This window comes from Molothrus ater, chromosome 3, assembly GCF_012460135.2.
Source record: "Molothrus ater isolate BHLD 08-10-18 breed brown headed cowbird chromosome 3, BPBGC_Mater_1.1, whole genome shotgun sequence".
In the NCBI taxonomy this organism is placed as follows: Eukaryota; Metazoa; Chordata; class Aves; order Passeriformes; family Icteridae; genus Molothrus; species Molothrus ater.
In genome coordinates, this window is record NC_050480.2 from 16227229 (window position 1) to 16245379 (window position 18151).

General features: G+C 38.0%; 1 protein-coding gene across 12 annotated transcripts in view; it reads right to left on the reverse strand.

Moving 5' to 3' along the window:
* Nucleotides 1-18151, reverse strand: part of EHBP1 (EH domain binding protein 1) — a 205539-nt gene that overhangs the window by 63095 nt on the left and 124293 nt on the right. For 11 of the 12 annotated variants that reach the window (XM_036380063.2, XM_036380060.2, XM_036380059.2 and 8 more), the window contains 4 exons: nt 16873-17051; nt 16195-16243; nt 9205-10119; nt 7103-7246 (listed from right to left, as the gene is read on the reverse strand). In XM_036380063.2, the coding sequence (XP_036235956.1) occupies nt 7103-7246; nt 9205-10119; nt 16195-16243; nt 16873-17051 (1287 nt within the window). The remainder of the gene's footprint in view (nt 1-7102; nt 7247-9204; nt 10120-16194; nt 16244-16872; nt 17052-18151) is intronic. The other variant, XM_036380064.2, reaches the window with a different exon arrangement.

The following is an 18151-nucleotide window of genomic DNA, read 5'->3' on the forward strand; positions in this document are numbered from 1 at the left end:
GTCAGGGACTTGTCTACAGCAATATTTTTGTACAGTGAAATATCATGACTTTATACTAAGAAAGTGCTTAAACAGACTAAATATGAAGTCAAAAGATGTAGAACCTCTTTGGAAAATTACTGATTTCTTTTTTTTTTCATGCATTGAGGAACATTAAATAAAATAAGTTGCTTGCTCTTGCCATCAAGGAATTGAGATCAGACTATCTCAACCTTAGTGTGTTGCTATAAAGAAGTAAATATCAGGTCAGTTGTGGGTTTGAAGTGTTCAGTCAGCAGGTCCTTTCTCCAGTTAAAGAAAAGTAACTTGTTAAAACAACTATAAAACTTGGAATGCTCATGAAATGTAAATACTCCACAGCATAGTCTTATCAGCTTACACCATATTTAACCGCTTTTTAGCGGCATACAGACAAGACATATAAATGAACAACAGGGAATAAGTTACCAAAGCTCAGGGATTACCAAAATAATGTTCAATCTTTTTACCAATTAAATGGTAACTCCTTCTTTGTAATCTTGGGAAGATCTAGCGATCATATCTAAATCTGGTTGCAATTATCAGCATGACAGACTAGTCTTTTTTCAATCAATATTTTCCAATTAATATTAAAAGACCAAGGTTGCCACCTGCAAAGTCCTACACCTCAATAAATTCATGCTAGATGTTTAATTAATAAGGATCAGGTCTTAATCTTTTTTTTTTTTTTAAGAAAAACAAGATAATAGTAATTTGAGAGTGCTTAAATTAATTAACACGACCACCTCAATCACAGACATTTATTTTCCAACTGAGGAGACTACAAAAAATCCAGCAGTGAACTGGATACCTTTCCTAATGCAACAGAAGTAGGGATTCTGGTTTGACACAGAAAAAAATACTAAATGAACCTATTTTGTACTCATTTTCAAGAACCTGAAAATATGATTGGAGGAAAGATCACTCACATTGCTACCTTGAGTTTAAGGCATCTTTCAATCAAAATAAAATATTCTATTTTTGCTGCCTACTCTGAATTTGTTTTTGATACCACTTCTGTTCATGTTGGCTCCAGTTTACTTATTGGAGGTAAGTTGGACAGTTTGATGCTTATTAGTTCAGAGGGGCAGCAGATTATTGCTGGACATGATCAATAAATGGGATAATTTATTAAAGCATTTTTTTTTAGGATTTAAAATAATTCTTTGTTTTTATTTTATTGCAGTCAGCATATCCAGTATCTGTGCAAATGTAAGCAGCCAAAATTAAAGATCATAAAGACTCATATCCTTTCAGATTCTGTCACTTTCTGAAGCCTTTCTAAAAAGAACTTCCATTTCCACTAGTCTGGTGCATGAAAAAAAAAAAAGTTATCATTTTGCACTCAAATATTTATGAAAATGAAAAGTAATGGGCACAACAGACTGACACCTGAAGTAGAAAGAGCTTATTAAAAATGAATTAGATACAGCTGCAACAAGTCCTTTGAGCAAGGGAGTAATAAAAAGCAGTATTCTGAGCAAGGAGAAACAATCTCATGGCAGAGCCCGTTCCTCTGCCCTCTGCACACAGTGTTTGGAGGAGACAGCTTTTCGGTGAAGTACTCTGTATCTGCAAAATCTACTAGAAGAGTTGAACATCATTGGCACTGCTTTTTCTTTCTTTTTTTCAATATATACACATTGAGGCAGCTACTGCTGTCATTCAGCTTGAATAAATGTAAAATAATGGTACCAGAGATAATTAAACCCAAATCTTTCTCTGTACAGAAAGCAGAGTAGCAACAGTTGCAATTAAGCACAGCAGCAGCCTCAGGATTATTCTCCAAACCCCCCCAAGTCAGTTTGTATTATTCTGGTTTTAAATTCTTATTGTTCAAATGGAGTCCCTCACAATTTTTAGTGTAGTTATACTTGAATGCTGCTCTGAAGAAAGAATTACTATTTTCCTATTTCACAAAAGGCAGAAGACAGAGTGATTCCCTCCAGGTATCATACTATTGAACTCCTGCATCCACCAATCTATGCCAGATCATAATTATGCAAAATTTTTGGCCAAATCCATATATGGGTGGCCCAGTCCTGCACCTAAATTCACCAAGGAGGAATCCTTAGCTCATGCAAAACCCAAGTAACTTTAGAAACTATCTGTAGCCCCTGGCAGGGAGAAAAACACATCCTTTCCCAGATGAGCACTTTTCATAAATTCCATTAGATACGGCATTCCCTGCTAAAGCGGTCAGTCTTACAAAAACAAATTAAAAGAATTTGACACAGGATTTAGGAGATGCCAGAAATAAAGCTAGTGGGCATAATTTTAATTTTCATCCTGCTCTGTATCCTCTAAAACAGAGCCTAACTGTGGCAGCACCTTTTACTTTCACTCTCTCCTGGTCTTCAGCCCAGCCCTAAGCTCTACCCAGTGGCGTTCCACCCAATACTTTGGTTTATTTTCACTGTTCAATATGCATGCCCATCAACACATAGGATTATTCTTTACTCCACAATATTCACATCTTGCTCTGAAGACAGAATTGTTAATTTCTTGATTTCTTTCTACAGTGCCCACATCTATGGTATTTAAGAGCCTCAAAAGCATTAATCACATTCCCTTCTCACAACAAGCCGTGGAAGAGTTATTACCCTGCTCTTCTGATGAGAACTGAGAGGGAGAGATCCAGCTAAAAGGATCTATCACTGGGTGCTTGCTCTGGGAAGCCTATTAGTTGGATTTTTTTTTCAGTATACTAAGCTTTATAGCCATTTATACGTCTCAAGCACAGCTCCAATTGATTTCCTTGACAGACCTGGATGCTCAATATATCTGCAAATCAAACTTTTGCCTCAAAGTGATCAAGAAAGGAAGGACACAAAAAATAGTGACCACCTGGAGGACATTTGGCTCAAAAGACTTAGTGGTACTGATCAGGAACTCGGGTAAAGGCAGAAGTACATTTAATTTTTTCAAGCACCTTAACCATGACCTCATCTTTTCACTCCTCACAGTCCCTGCTTCGTTTGTTGTACACCTTTCAATTTCTGCAATCAAAAGCACAGAGGTCCTCTGGACAAACAGCCTTCTACATCACCTCTATCCTCTGAGGAAAATGAGACACAATTGCTTTGGGGAAAATAGTATGTGATCACATAATTAAAGACTACATCATAATGCATATACACAAAGGAGGTTAATTAAAGTTGCCTGTGCATTTCTTAACTCCTAATTCCATTCTCTGTAATCATGCTGACTCCATAACCATAGCCATTTGAGTTTGGAGAGTAAATGACAGCTGCAGTAAATTTCCATTCTTTATGTGACCCAGTCACTAAAAAAAAGTAAGAAGATTTTGCCAACAGCCTTTACAGATATTTGCTGACAGCAGAGTTATGCTGAGATTCAAGAATTAGAGATTCAATTCCACGTTCTACAGATGAGGATTTCCTCCTGGAAAGGCCTTTTGGGGCCATGACTTCTGAATATTTCCCACTCAGTGTGGTCCCCTCTAGCCTGTCACTTTGCTGAATAGGTCTCATAGCCCAGCTCAAGTCTCCTCACCTTTCCAACATCACATTCCAGCCAAGCTGCCGCTGCTAACAACCATCACTACAGGTTGGTATTTTACAGCATCTGGAGGGAGCAGATATGTCCCTTCCAGCCCTGTGATATTCACCATGAGAAAAGGCAAGTTAAATAAAAATGAGTAAGCTAATAAAAAGGCTCTCCTGGTTAAAAGCTAAGTGATTACAGCTGCTATATCAGATTGCAAATGACAGAAGCATCTCGTAAAAGAGTCACCACATGCACACATACATCAAGAAAGCAAGCAGAAAGGCTGAGCTGTTTATAAATCTACCATAGAGAAAGGGATCCACAAGGGGATCAGTAACTCTCTTCACAGAGCTCTTAAGCTAATTCTTCCAGTCTCCAAAGGGCTGCATCAATTTTAATGACACAGCTATGATCCTCCCAAACCATGAGCATGATTTCAAGGAGGTTCTGATCAATGCAGTCTCCTCTTAGACTTCAAATACCTGCACGCATACCTCCACATGCTGTCTGGCATACAGCTTGAGATTGAAGGCTTCTGAGAAGCACCAAATAAGCAGACACAACACTGAAAAAATTTCTACCATGCTGCAAGGAGGGAAGAAATGGGAGAAATGAGGCTGTACTCTGTGCTTAGAGGAGAAATAGGAACGCTGTTTTTTTCAAAATGGACTTTTACCAAAACAAATCAGGCGGGCACACACCAAATAAACCCGTATTTATGGCCATGGTACAGATGTGGAAATTTCCTCCCTGTTGCTGACCCTGAGCAGTACCACTGCCCATCCTCACTGTGCACATTTGTGAACGCTGAACGCTGCTCTCACCTCATCCCTGGGAAAACTCCTGGTTCTCACATGACACATGGAAAGTGCTAACAGCAAGGCCTAGGAGATGAGTCTTTTCTAAAGACACTAAGGACTCCACAGGCTTCTCTTAGTTGGGGTGACTGACAGCACGGTCTGAAAGACTACGATGCTTAAAGCTCTTTCTGAGAAGGTATCAAAAAAGGTGCAATTGCAAACTTCAAGAGTTACTTTCAAAAATATTGCCCCTGAACTATCTCTTCAAAGTTTTCTTATTTAAAATTAGATCTTCCTGTTTCAAACCATTTTCTTTTGAATCTCAATCCATCCTGAAAATGAACCTCGTCCAATTTCCACTACTAAATGCTGATTCTCATTATCACAACTCTCATTTGGATAACACACTACTACACATTACTGCACACTGACATACAACACTGCTTTGAGTCAAAGTTCTTATTATTAACCTTAATGACCAAAAAGCCATGAATAGAAATAAGTCTGTGCTATATGCTAACAATCAAATGACCTGTAGAAAACTGGCAGAACTACATCAAATGGAAATGCCTCATCTCTACTAATATCAAGTATGTTAAAGGAAAATGGGAATCAATGTGTTTTATCTTACACCTATATATGTTGATGCACACATGCATTCTCCTTCAGAATAGGCACATGTAGGGATATGTATATAAAATATACATACATGTTATACACAGCTTTATATAATGTATATTATTATATACCAACTGTAAGAGTCTCCAAATCACATCTCCACAACACACTTCAGAGCTGAGGAGCTTTTGTCATTCTTATGTGAAAATGACTCAAGTTAAGAGTGCCCACTACAGAGTGCCCAGATTTCACATGGGTCAGGACCATTTGTTCCAGGACAGTTCTCCTTGAGCTTCTGACAGAGGCAGCAAGAAACTTTGCCTCTGCCAAGCTGCCCTAAAAGACTGCCCTTCCTTTTCCTGCAGGCTTCTAATTAATTTTTCGGCTTCTGTAACAAATGAAATAAAGTCCTGTGGGTAATCTGGCAGTCCTGACTCTCACCCTGAAAACCCGTCACCATCTCCTACCCTCCAGCTGGTTTTCATGGCCTGGACACCAACTTCCTTATTGTGTAACTTCACATTGCCACCTACCTCTTCTCTGTATGCCACTGTGACAGCTCCTTTCACTCCTGTTTGGATTTCACTAGCAGGAGTTTGAGGCTAAAAGAGAAAGTTTTGCTTCCCAATACTATGACCTGCACCAGAAGGGGCCTTGGTCCTTAGGAGAGCAATGGTAAAAGGTGTTCTTGCTGGGCAGTGTCCATGCAGACAATTTTTACTAACACTTGGGAACTTCGCTGAACTTCAAGGCTCTCTGACAAGATTGTAGTATTAACACAAATTTGACTGTTTTGAACTGATTTTTCAAGGGAATATAATAATCTTTTCAAATTTTACCTATTTTTAATATGAGTAAAACAATGCTTTGTCAAACCTAATACAGAGAAAGAGATGATCAGGTTTTTTGACGTTAGAAAAAATTTAAAAATATTACCCTGAGGCAGACGAGCTGACAGGGAAGATTTCAGCTCAAACAATGAAATACTAGCAAAGTTGTAAAACCTTTGAAAATAGGAGCTTGTAATAAAAAACATTAGGCAACTTTAATTACAGTTGTTTCTGCCTGAGTAGTTGCCTATAGTAACTCTCCTCTAATGCCATTTTCTTTATGAAAAGATAATTTTAAAAAAAATCCACAGTGAAATTTATACTAAAATCTACATATCTAAGAAAAACTTTAAAAAACAGAACAAGAAAAAATTATCTTATATATCATTAAAGTATATAAATAGGACTTGTCTGTGTATATGAATATATTTCAAAGTCAAATGAAGTATTAGTCTATGGAGAGGAATTTCTACAAAAAAAGAAAAACCAGTATGGATCCAAGAGAGTTAAGAAAATAAAATGAAATGTGTTAAATCACTGCCTTCATTTTTTGATTGTATGATCCCATTCCTGTAAAGAGGAGAATCTGCCCCTCAGGACTCAGCTCTGAAGGTGGGAATCTGCAAAGATTCCAGCCTTTCTCTGTATCATTATTTTTTCAGTTATATTTACACTCTCAGTTGCCAGTACAGTCTCTAATGTGCAATAGTTAGAATCACAAAACCTGCATTGCAAAGGTTTGCATAAAAATTAATTAGCTTTCATCTCCAGAGAGTAGGGATCCTCCAGGTCACCATGGAAGCCACTGGAGATACAACCACAGCTGCTTCAACACTGGAGCTCATTCCCCAGCTCAACTTTCCCCCCTTCACCAGGATAATCAACTTTGGTGATAAAAAGAAATTGTTTCATCAACTCTTTTACAAACTGACACAAGCAGCTCCATTCACTGCAACAACACTTCTAAAGCAGCTAGGAGCTCACATCAGAGGCTCAAGGAAATGATTTACATTAACTGAAAGAGAAGCAATCAGAAATAGCACAAATTACTTCACTATCATTTAACAAGTAATGTTTGAGTTTCATCCCACCAGAAACTGCAGTGCCAATCAAAGAAGATGCTCCCAGACTTCTGGTTCCAAGGAAGTGGGAGGCACCCTTCTATTGGCCATAACATCAGGAGAAGCAGGTTTTAGAAGTGAATGAAGGACACATGACACACCAAACGTAGAGAAGAAATGTTCTGCAAGGACATGCCTCCCCCCACGACAGCACACACAATGCATTTTAACTCTGCAAACTGCAAGAGGGGCCAATGTTTCTTACATCGTTCAGCTGCTTATTGCGGGCTGGGATGAGGGTACTGCTTAGTTGTTTATTCCCTGCCTTTAATGCTGCATCTCTTCTTGCTTGCTCAAGCAGAACTCTCGCTCGTTCTTTAAGTTCTTCCTGTCTTGACAACATACGTTGCTTAAAAATAAAGAAATATAATTAACAGCAAGGCAGCCTCAGGGTACTGAAGGTTTATACAGTAGTTAATAGCCAGCGGCCTTCCTATACAATAAAGGTCAGGAGCCACATGAATTATGTCTTCATGAGGTGACAGAGCATTTATAGAAATGAAAAGATGATCAAAATGTAAAAAAAAAAAAAAAAAAAAAAAAGTCGTAGGCCTTTATAATGTAAATTGGAGTTCTCTTCCTTCCCCTTAAAACTTAATTTCTATCAACATTTAATGCCTTTAAACTGCAACTATGGAAAAAACCCAACTGGCTTCACAGAAGCCATGTCAAACATGCTGTGTTTACTTATTTACTTTAATATGTATGCAAATATGGCTACAACAAAAATGCTTTGTTGGCTACTTATATGGGTACCACTCACTTATAACTTAAACTGAACACAAAGAAGCTGGGTACAAGGCAAAAAACCCTCCAAAAATATCTGCTTCTACTGAATTCATGAATATGCACAAGTCCCTTCTTCTTACAAAGGACTGAGCCTACTTTAAGAGCAGAAATATCAAAAGGGGGTTCTGCACAGGCAACACAAGAACATGAGCAGCTCCCAGGCAGACACACTCCCAAGGGCTGGTTTCTTAGTCAAGGTCAACTATGAAGAGTGGGAAAATGCATCTCCAGGCCTTTCCATGGGCCAGGTGTTGCCTGCGGTGCTCCTGCAACAACCACGTGGAAATGGAGTGGTTGACTCTAAGCAACAAGTGAGCGTAGGTTCAGAGGGAGCCTCACATCTCAGATTTTATTGCCATATGCAAATGTACCAATAATTAACAACAAAGAACTGCCTTTAAAGCCAACTCCTGCTTTTTCTTGGCCTGTTACACCCTTGTCCATGAAAATCTTCATAGAGAACAAATCCTGTCTCCTCCTGCTCTTTTATTTTGTATGGGCCAAGCTGTTCCTTTTTCATCCAGTACACAAAGATGATGATGATGATGATGATGATGATGATGATGATTAGAAACCTCACAAGACTTCACTGACTAAAGGAAAAAAATTAGTTGACTCTGGAACCTATATTTGGCCATTATCACTCATCTATAGACTGCTTCTCTTGCAATAAAATCATTTTTACGGTGCTTACTCAGAAAAAAATCCCATTAAAATATTTGAAGCAATTCATACTATCAGAAGACTGGATATATTCTTTTCTTACCAAAGCTAATGGCACAAAGCCCAAACTCAAGAAAATTCTTCACAAGGATAAAATTATAAGCTTGTTTTGACATTTTTGTAAGTGGAAGTGTTAACATGTTTTACATATTTTTATGATGATATGATTTATTGATACTACTCAGCATATATATAATATTCAACTTCCATTCTCACAATAAATCTGCAAGGTAGGTGGGCAAACACTGTTATCTTTACAGAAAGGGAAATGATATTGTGGTGAAGTAACATGCCTTAGGCCACTCAATGGAAAGTAGCATAATTTAACAGTTTGGAGTTTCTACCTTACCATCCTGGCTATGCTCATGAGACTCTGTGGTTTCCCAGACAAGATTCTGAATTACCTTTAGTAAATTTTAAGGTATTCAAAGTTTTACATTTCCTAGTGAATTGATATCTATTTCCAGCCTTTGCTTCAGTATGCAACACTCAGAGGAAATGAGTTGCAACAGACAGTGGCAAAAACTTTGGAGCCATCTTTGAGATAGTTGAGAACACAAATTTCTTTAATTGGAGAGAGATTGGAAAGATCAACAGTGGGACAATTTCTGTAAATTTTTTGTGTAATGATTGTTTTTCAGCACTACCTACTTCTCAGGCAAAATATTTATTGCCCAAAAATAAAAATATATTGCTCACCTCACCATGTATGCCGAAGATTTGGTGTAAATTACAAACACAGAGAAAGAACTTGAACAGCACCTCCATCCTAATTCACAGACATAAATGTCTTACCTGGGCTGTTTTTGCAGTTTGATCTGCATGATTTAAAGCTGCTCTGGCATCACTGTCAGAATCAGATTCTGTTTGCCTCGGAGAAGCATGTGGTTTCTTTGCAAGATCTGTATCCATATTATAGGAGTATCCTGGCTTAGAAGTAGGAGATAAACTTGGTTTTGTGACAGGTGAACTAGGATCTGCTCTTGTGCTCTCTGTGGATCCTATACATCCCAGCTTTTCTTGCTCTGAGAAACCAGGGGTACTGTCTAAGCTCTGGTGTCTCTTCTTGTTGTTATCTTCACAAGCAACTGTGGGAGACATATCCTCCTTTTGATCACTGACATGTGCTAAGTCACTGAAGTCTAAAGTGTCAGTTATCAGCAATTTCTTCCTTCCCAACACAGGCTGCGCCTGTGTTGCGTCTGTACTGCTACACTTCCCGATTTCTTCAGACGCGGAAGTCCTCCCGGAGCTCTGCTGGGATTTCTGCGGATCTGTGTCACTTCGAGTCCTGCGTGAAGAAGGGGAAGCTGTGCTTGGGCTTAAGTGGTCATCGGGAGTCTGATGCTCGCTCTCGGATTCGCCGACGCCGCTGTCGTTTACGAACACGGAGTCGTCCTGCGAGGCGAAGTCGGCCAAAGCGCTATCCGGGGGCTGCAGCTCGGGCTCCCGCTTCAGGTCACTCAGCTCCGCGTAGAACTTCTCCTGGTCCACAGAACTGTTGGTGTCCGTTTCGTAGTTGCCCACTTTGTATGTGCTCTTGCTGCTGTTCTCCTCTATCTGAACCACGTTCAGCTCCTGGCCGCAGAAATGTGCCCTTATCTGATAGAGATAGGTCATAACAGTCAGTTTGTCAGGGATGGCCAACAAAACCATGTCCGAAGGCTCCAGCAGTCGCGATATTCCCAAACTGGCAAACCCGTCGTAGGCCTTTGAAGACAGACAAAATAAAGATCACAGTGTGGCAGTTTCTTACCCATCATAACATCTCAAAAATGCAAGTGCAAGTTTCAATCAAAATAAGCAAACCCCAAACCAACCAATATTACAGGGAGAACATGGCTCTGACTCTGTTACTTATTATTCTTTTGCCTTCATTATAGTCATTACTACTTTCTGGTGCACCATCCAACATCCAGCTCATTGATTTGTCCTGATGGCTTCTACACACGTCCCAGGACGTCTTCATAGCAAAGCAGACTGAGAGAATGTAACCAGCAAAAACACTCAAATAGCATTGTTTTAAATATTTTTAACATACTTCAATGCCATACTATACTAAAATTTTTTCTTACTCAAAATTCTGAGACTTCTATGAGTAAACAGCTATTCATGAAACTGCAGCTTGAAAACCCTTCTTTTTGCACTAGGAAAACCTACCAATATCTTAAATGGTTCTCACTCAAGTTGCAGGAAACAAGCAAACAAAAAAAGTCTAAGAGCTGGACCAGAAAAAAAAGGAACTCAGGATGGCTTTTTAAGATAAGGAACAAAGATATAAGAAACACGACACTAATCCATCTTGAGCTTTATCATTGCTGATCAAACCTTCTGCCTTCTATTGGTCATGTAATTGCAGTGATTCCTGCTGATGAAAAACTATGTCCAGACAGTCAAAAGGAATGCCACCACAGATTACTTCACACTAGACATAAATCACATTAATCCATCAAGCAAATGCATTTTAAAAACATTTGTTGATGCTAAATTTATAAGAAAGAGAGAGTGAAAATCATTCCCATTTCACTTTACTTTCTAAAAGCTGAACAGTTGCAAGCCTCCCACTTTGTGAGGCCACATTGTCTTCTTTTACTGCTGGCCCTTTAAGTGAGTGGGCTTGGTGCATCAGGTTTTTCTAGTTTTGAAGAATTAAAGCCGTTTCTCAATTTACAATTAATTATTACTATCCTGGATTAACCTTGGAAGACAATATTGTGTTTCAAGGAAGTCTTTAAAAGGCCTCCTGTTAGCGTAGATGCACTCAGTTAAAGCATGTGGGCTTCTCCTCCCCCAGGAATCCTGCAGCTCCTTTTCAGCATCTCCTAAAGGGCCTTACAATGTTCACAGTTGATCCTACACTATTTTGAACAAAAGCAGATGCTAAATTTAAGACATGGATGAGAAAACTGTCCTTTCACAAGGAAACAGTAACACACATCACTGGCTTCAACTCTTGAACTTTACATTTTTTCCTTAATTTCTTTAGTTTAAAAAGAATAGAGAAAAAAAATAAAACAATTATGGGGTTTTTTTTAATCTTCTTGGTTTTTATATTACTAAGAATTCAACAGTGAGACAGAATGTGGGGCTGGGCTGGCCTGCCCCTGGCAGACCCAGATATTTTGTTTGCTCTGAGAAAAAGAGGCTCTTTCCTCCTCCTTGCAATGTCATTCTCTATCAGTGGTCCAATAGTTTTCATTTCAGCTGCTTTTCAAACTCTGCTTTCAAAACCTGGAATTTATCTTCCCAAAATTTTGCATGCCTCCCCTCATGCTCAGGTATAACTTTCCAAACCACTTTAGGTGAAGTAATTTTTATATAATTATAACAAATGATTCATTATAACAAATAATTTTTATATCGTTGTAACAAATGATTCTAGAGTTTATCTAGACATAGAAATGGTCTGAATAAATTATTTCTAAGCTCCTCTGTGGTTCTCCTCATACAAAATGATTTGGCGTAAAATCATTGCTGGTATTTGGTGTAGTATTTCTTGGGAAGGTTTATTATGATGAGAGACTGTTATGGCATTTATAAATACAGAGCTGTGCTTAGATATAGGAGCAGCAGTGGCAAACATGACTGATGTATTTGCTGGTACAAAACTCCAGATGGAACAGAAAAGCAGCAAAATTATAGGTGGGAGGGAATGGCAGCAACTTGGATGGTAGAAGAGGGACAGCTGTCATTTACAGCATCTTGGGAAACAGAGTTGGAGAAGCAGGATCAAGCTGACTTGGAGGAGAGGGAGACAAGATGGGTGGGACTGAATAGACATGAGGAGCACAGAGAGCAGCAAGTCAAGGGAGAGCAGTGCAGGGATTTGGGTGGCAGCCTAAGGCATGGCAGACAGCAGCAATGATGGATGCTCATGCCACAGCAGAAACAGGCTGGGCATGGACACACCGCGAGCCACCCGTGCTGTCTGTGGACTAAAGGTAATGCCAGGAAGTGTTGTTTGCTAAGTGGGTCAGTGCTGATTCAGTGGCATAAATAACTTGTTATCTCACACTGCAGGTAGTGGGAGTCACCATCTGAATGAAGAATGACAGGACTTAAGGACAGGCACACCAGCCAGGGCAGCCAAAGCCCATAGACATGACTTGACCTAAACTCCTTTTATACTCTCAATTTCTTATTTATATGCTAATAAAACTAAACTCTATGAGTATCTCCCAGGGTCTATAAAATTAAGGTGAGGACAGTGTTTCAGGTCTCAGGAAAGGTACTTGCTTAGAAGTAACACTACAGCAGGATTGAATTTGGAATTATGGATATTCTCAGTACAGCTTCAATCACTTTTTGTTGGCTGCTCAGTTCTTCTGGTGATGCCTGGGATTAAACAAAGTTATTTCCTGCCGATGCCTGACACCTATTCCCCATCCCCTCTCATTCTCATCCACATTTTTGCTTCTCTCCTTTCAAAGTACACTAGATATGTAGATTGGCATGCCAATGCTCTACAGACAGTAGCTCTAGAAACAGCAATTGTGTGTTCTGGATGTGTCCATATAGCACTATGTGATGGGTTGTTCTTCACTACTAGAAAAGCTGGGAGTTTCCTGATATTCCAGCATATTTATAAATGCATCATATTTCTAATTAGTTTGTAACATAGTATTAACAGAGAAAATTTTCCAAGTCAAATTATTTTTGTCAAACACAGGCATAACTCAGTCCCAATTTTTGCAAATATTTACTACTCTGCATGTTTAACTCTGCTTCTACATTATCCTACTGATGCCAACAAGCATCTCCTACACGTGCAATTAGATCTGTTCTTATGACTTTGTGGAATCAAATTGTAGAGGTGAGCATGACCACCTATTATAAAAATACTAACTCCAGTTTCAAGGTAAGGAATATTTTCCATTTTGACTCAATACTACCCCTGTAAATCTGAATTCTTCTATTTAAATGTATAATTTAAAAGAATTCCTTTTAAAAATGGGATATTTTATTAAGATGATCACTCAAGTTCCAATGTATTAAGGAATTTGTTAGAAATGGCCAAGAACTGGGGAGCATCATAAAAATAAGAAGTGCCAATTGAACATCCAAAAGATATATCCACATGATAAATGAACCAAGCTTCTCTAAACAATGACTAAAACCAGAAATTCATTATCAGCACCATACTGTTGTGCCCTTCTACTTCTCATTCCTTCATGTTGTCAAAGATCCAGCCCAAGTCTTGTTTAGTAGCTTATATTTTTAAAGTGCAGGACATTTTATGAGCGAGACAAAATATTTCTAATGTTGATAAGGAACTATAGTGCCAGTATGCTGTAATTTTGATAAATTTTCTCTTAATTTAAATTTTATTATTATTTAATAATAATCAAATGGACGTATTAAATCAAATTACCTGTTTAACACTACTAGGAAGGTAATATGGATAGTTAGCTATATCTGAGATTTAAGTAGAAGCACAACTCTTTAGACCAGCTGGGAAAGTATCCCTGTAATGTTCGTAATTTTCTCAAAGATAATCCTGGTTTCTCTTTTGTTTCTGATCAAAATTTGAATTTCCAATGTGCACCAAAAATACCTTCCAATTCAGATTGATGCCAATGTAGTACTTTATTGGGATTTTTTTAAATATATGTATATTCAGGAGACTAAGCCTATTTATCTATCTCCCAATGAAGTCTTTTTCTTTTTTTTAAATTTACTGACAAGCTGATTGACAGACATCAATTGGGATCCATCAGCACAAGCACCACAGGCAATATTCCAATCATTTCCCAACTCTGTAACACACTGACATATTGGCCAAGATCAGATGTCACAGGTAAATACCCTTTTTTATTCAGCATCAGTGGCAGCACCCAACTGGCAAGTGGTTGGTATTATAAAGAACCTCTGATGACATGCCTTTTTTAAGAGTGCATTTCCATCCCTAATTATACACAGTATTTGCACTGAAACAGTTGTTAAGAAATCTTAAGATTTCCTCTTTTTTTAAAAAATTAAAATACAAACAAGGTGATTCACTTCTAAAATATATACTCCTATGGGTTAACCTTTAATCTATGGTTTTCCTTTTGGGGAGAGGGAGAGGCAGAAAAACATAGGAAAAAAAAAAACCTGCTTCAGACAAAGAAAATCATCCTATTCATCTGAAGATGTTATTTTAATTGGTTAGGAGGAATCATTGTCAAATGTGTTACATATCTGCATGGAATTTCTAGGCAGCCATTGTTGGCAGTGCTGCATTCACTCCAACCAAGGGCACACGGGGTTATCTGGCAGAACTGTGTGAGACCAGGAAATAAATCTGCAGGAAGCAACTGAGATACTCAGGGTAGCTGTCAGGCAAAGGCTGGCAAAGTGATGAAAGAAAAAAACTGCACAATAATAACAATCACTATTTCTTCAATTCTGGGAACTATATCCTGTTAGAGACAGGCTAAAAAGTTCACTGTTTGCCATCACAGTTTCACAAAGAAAAGATGACTGATCATACTGCTAACATTTTTAATTAATAATCTATTCTTTCTTTTTTATAATCCAGCTTAATTAGGCCAGACGGTCAACAAAACTTGAAGTACAAAAACATATGGTCACAGAAAATACTCTGATGCCACAGATAATCCACTTAGGTCATTGTAAGTCCTCCTATTATTATGAAAAAAATATCATCAGCTAAATACTCATTAGATACGAGCTGCTCAGAAATATTTCATTATTTATAATACTTAAGTACTAAATTAAAGACAAGTAACTCCCTGTTTAACACATAAGTGTGCAGGCACATTAAAATATAAACAAAATTAATTTTAATAAAGCACTTTCATAAATTCCATGTAAGTAAATAATACTAGATTGCAGATATGTTTGCTATATAATATTGAACTTGATAATTTATTTAAAGTATATTTTTATACCTTCATCTCAGTTAAATTTGGTGCCTTTTAAAGCAGAATAAAAATAAAACCACAGCTTTAAGAAGGCAGATACTTAAAACAATTTTCAGATGATCTTTAGGAACAATTTTATTATCAGTGACTCACATGAAAATTGTAATTTCTAAACATGTCCCTAGGGCCCAACCGAAGCTTGTAACATATCTAAAATAGTGAGCAGAAATAAACACTCTTCTGGTGATCCCCAAACTGAATTCCTGCTTCTTCCAGAGAAACTTTTTACATCTTGCACCTACAAAGAGTGGTTTAAAGCAGTTGTACTGCACAAGGCTATTAACTATTTTGCTAGCATTTAATTTATTTGTAAAGGAATATGTCAACACCTTTTATCCTAAACCTCCCATGTTGTGCATACTACTTCAGCTGATGCAGTGTAAGAGTAGGTGTAAAATTCCATCTTTAAAAATATAACCATCACCATCACAGCAACATCAACCATGCTCAGCTCCCAGAGCCTTGTTAAAGCAACAGCAAGAGAAGCCTTGTGTGCCACAGTCCAAGAGCAGTTACATTTTTCATTCTTTTAATTATGTGGCTGATTGAAAAAACCAGAGCAGTGCTCACAGAAGGCTGGCCAGGCCCCTCCTCTGCTCTCACAGTTAATGTAGGCCATACAAATATTAAACTCTAATGCCAGCCCTGCACTTGTTGTGAATATTAAAACCATGACAAACTCGAGTCAATAACACATCCGATCTGAACCGTGGGAGGCCGAACACCTTCTGTGAGCCACAGTTATGACCTTACAAAACAACCACACTTTCCCAAAATTAATAAAAACCTGCAGTGAAGTCAAAATTGAGGCTATGGTTTTGGTTTTGGGTTTTGTTTTTTTTTGCCTGGCAGTTCTTACCTTTTTGTTGTTTTCTTTAATATCTTGAGGATTCAGGGACTTGTAGTCACTGAGGGGGAAAATGGCACAGTGGGTATATACAGTATTTGATAAAAGCAGCAGTTTTAAAACAAACTAAATCTAAAAATTTGACATACAATAATATCATACAGTAACTAGCAATTTCACAGCAATTCAATCAACAAAACTAATAGTGTGGAAAATTAAAGGAATAAATAAATAAATAAATAAACACCGATTACATGTTTCATTGCCTGAAGCTCTCCATCTAAAAAAGAAGTTAAGGCAGGGACTAGAGGCCAGCCTTGACAACCAAATTTACCAGGAGGTAATCCGTCCTTGTCAACATACAAAGAGCTTATTCCTCTCATCTCATTTCAACACTGGCGCAATTCTCATAATCATCTTGAAGTCAGTTCTTTGTATAAGATTAAGAAGAAGAAAAACAAATCACAGAGAGGGGAGAAATAATTGTTTATGCAACAAGGGAGAGCAAAGAGGTCACAAAGTTTGAGCATTCATAAATCTGGTTTCTTAGAAAGGACAGTTCCCTGCTTGAAAGCAAAGGGTGAAAACAGTTCAGCACCTAAAACACATTGGTATTTTATTTTCAAGTTAAAAAATTGTTCAGTATTTCTATGAGAGTTAGCTTATGCAGGCAAAGAGTATACAACTTACATTAGGTCTGGTCTAAAGTGATGTAATATTGCACAAAAGGATAAACCGTTTCTCCACGACGTGGTGAAATTGGTGATTTTCACTCCCCTATAGTTTTTTGTAACTTCTTTGCACCACACGAGCAATGACTGACTGGCATTTGGCTTTCTCCCCAAAACAGGACTTGGTATTGGGCTTGGCTGGAAAAAAAAAAAAAAAATAAAAGAAAAAAAAAAAAAAAAAAAAGAGAAGATAAAAGAATTTAATGGAAGATGAGAATTAACATTAATTGACCTAACTAGATGATCTGTATCCTTTGATGTGAGTTTAGGTCCTTCACAGCTGTCAGTTTACAATGACTGTAACTTGCAAAAGACACAAATCGCGAGTTATTATCTGCAGTTGTTGCCCTAGGCACTTGTCTCCCAAGGATGCAGATATACAGGATTCCACATCTACACAGGGGAAGAGGCCAAGAATTGTACCAGTGGAAACACCCGTGCTGAAGCACGGCACAGCCCTGCACAGGCGGTGACACAGAGCCTTGAAAACACTTCCCAAAATGCAGCCATGGAAAAGCATCCCCACGAGCCCTTTCACAATCAAAATCACGACACAGGATTGATGAATTCCTCTGGTAAAGGCTCCAGAGGAGAGTTTTGGTGCTCTTTCTGTGTCAGTGAGTGACTGCATAAAGGTAATTATGGTACTGTCTTTCTGAACGGCCACTTCCAACCATACCCGAAGAGCTGCCTCTTCCAGGCTTCAGCTTTTCTATGTGGAAAAGGAATTTCAGATGAAAGCTCTTATCAGAAGGTGGTTTCTAACAAGTGTCATTAGCTAACAACCATTATCTAACCATCATTAGCTAATAATGACCATTTCCAAAAACAGTTATTTTGACTCTTTTAGTAACATTTTTGTGGGCATAAACCAAGAAATAAAATAGAACACGTCAGGCATTTGGCATTTGTCAGACTATCTGCTGCCCCTCAAATTCAGCATACTGATTGCAGCAGCTGTTTTCAAGACACACACACTTCCCTAGAAAAATACTTTCACTTTAAAAACTTTTTAGATCTAATCAAACAGGCAGAATGTGACTGATGCAAATCCTACATTTGAATTACAGTGAAAGAACTGAGATCCCCTATTCTTTCAATGTAATACCATTTAAAGCATATATACAAAACAAACAAGCTCTTGATGCACTTTAGAGCTAGAGAGTTCCCAAATTAAGACAAATTAAGAGCAAGTAATTTACTGTATCACAGCCACTTTATGGTCAAACGGATTTACT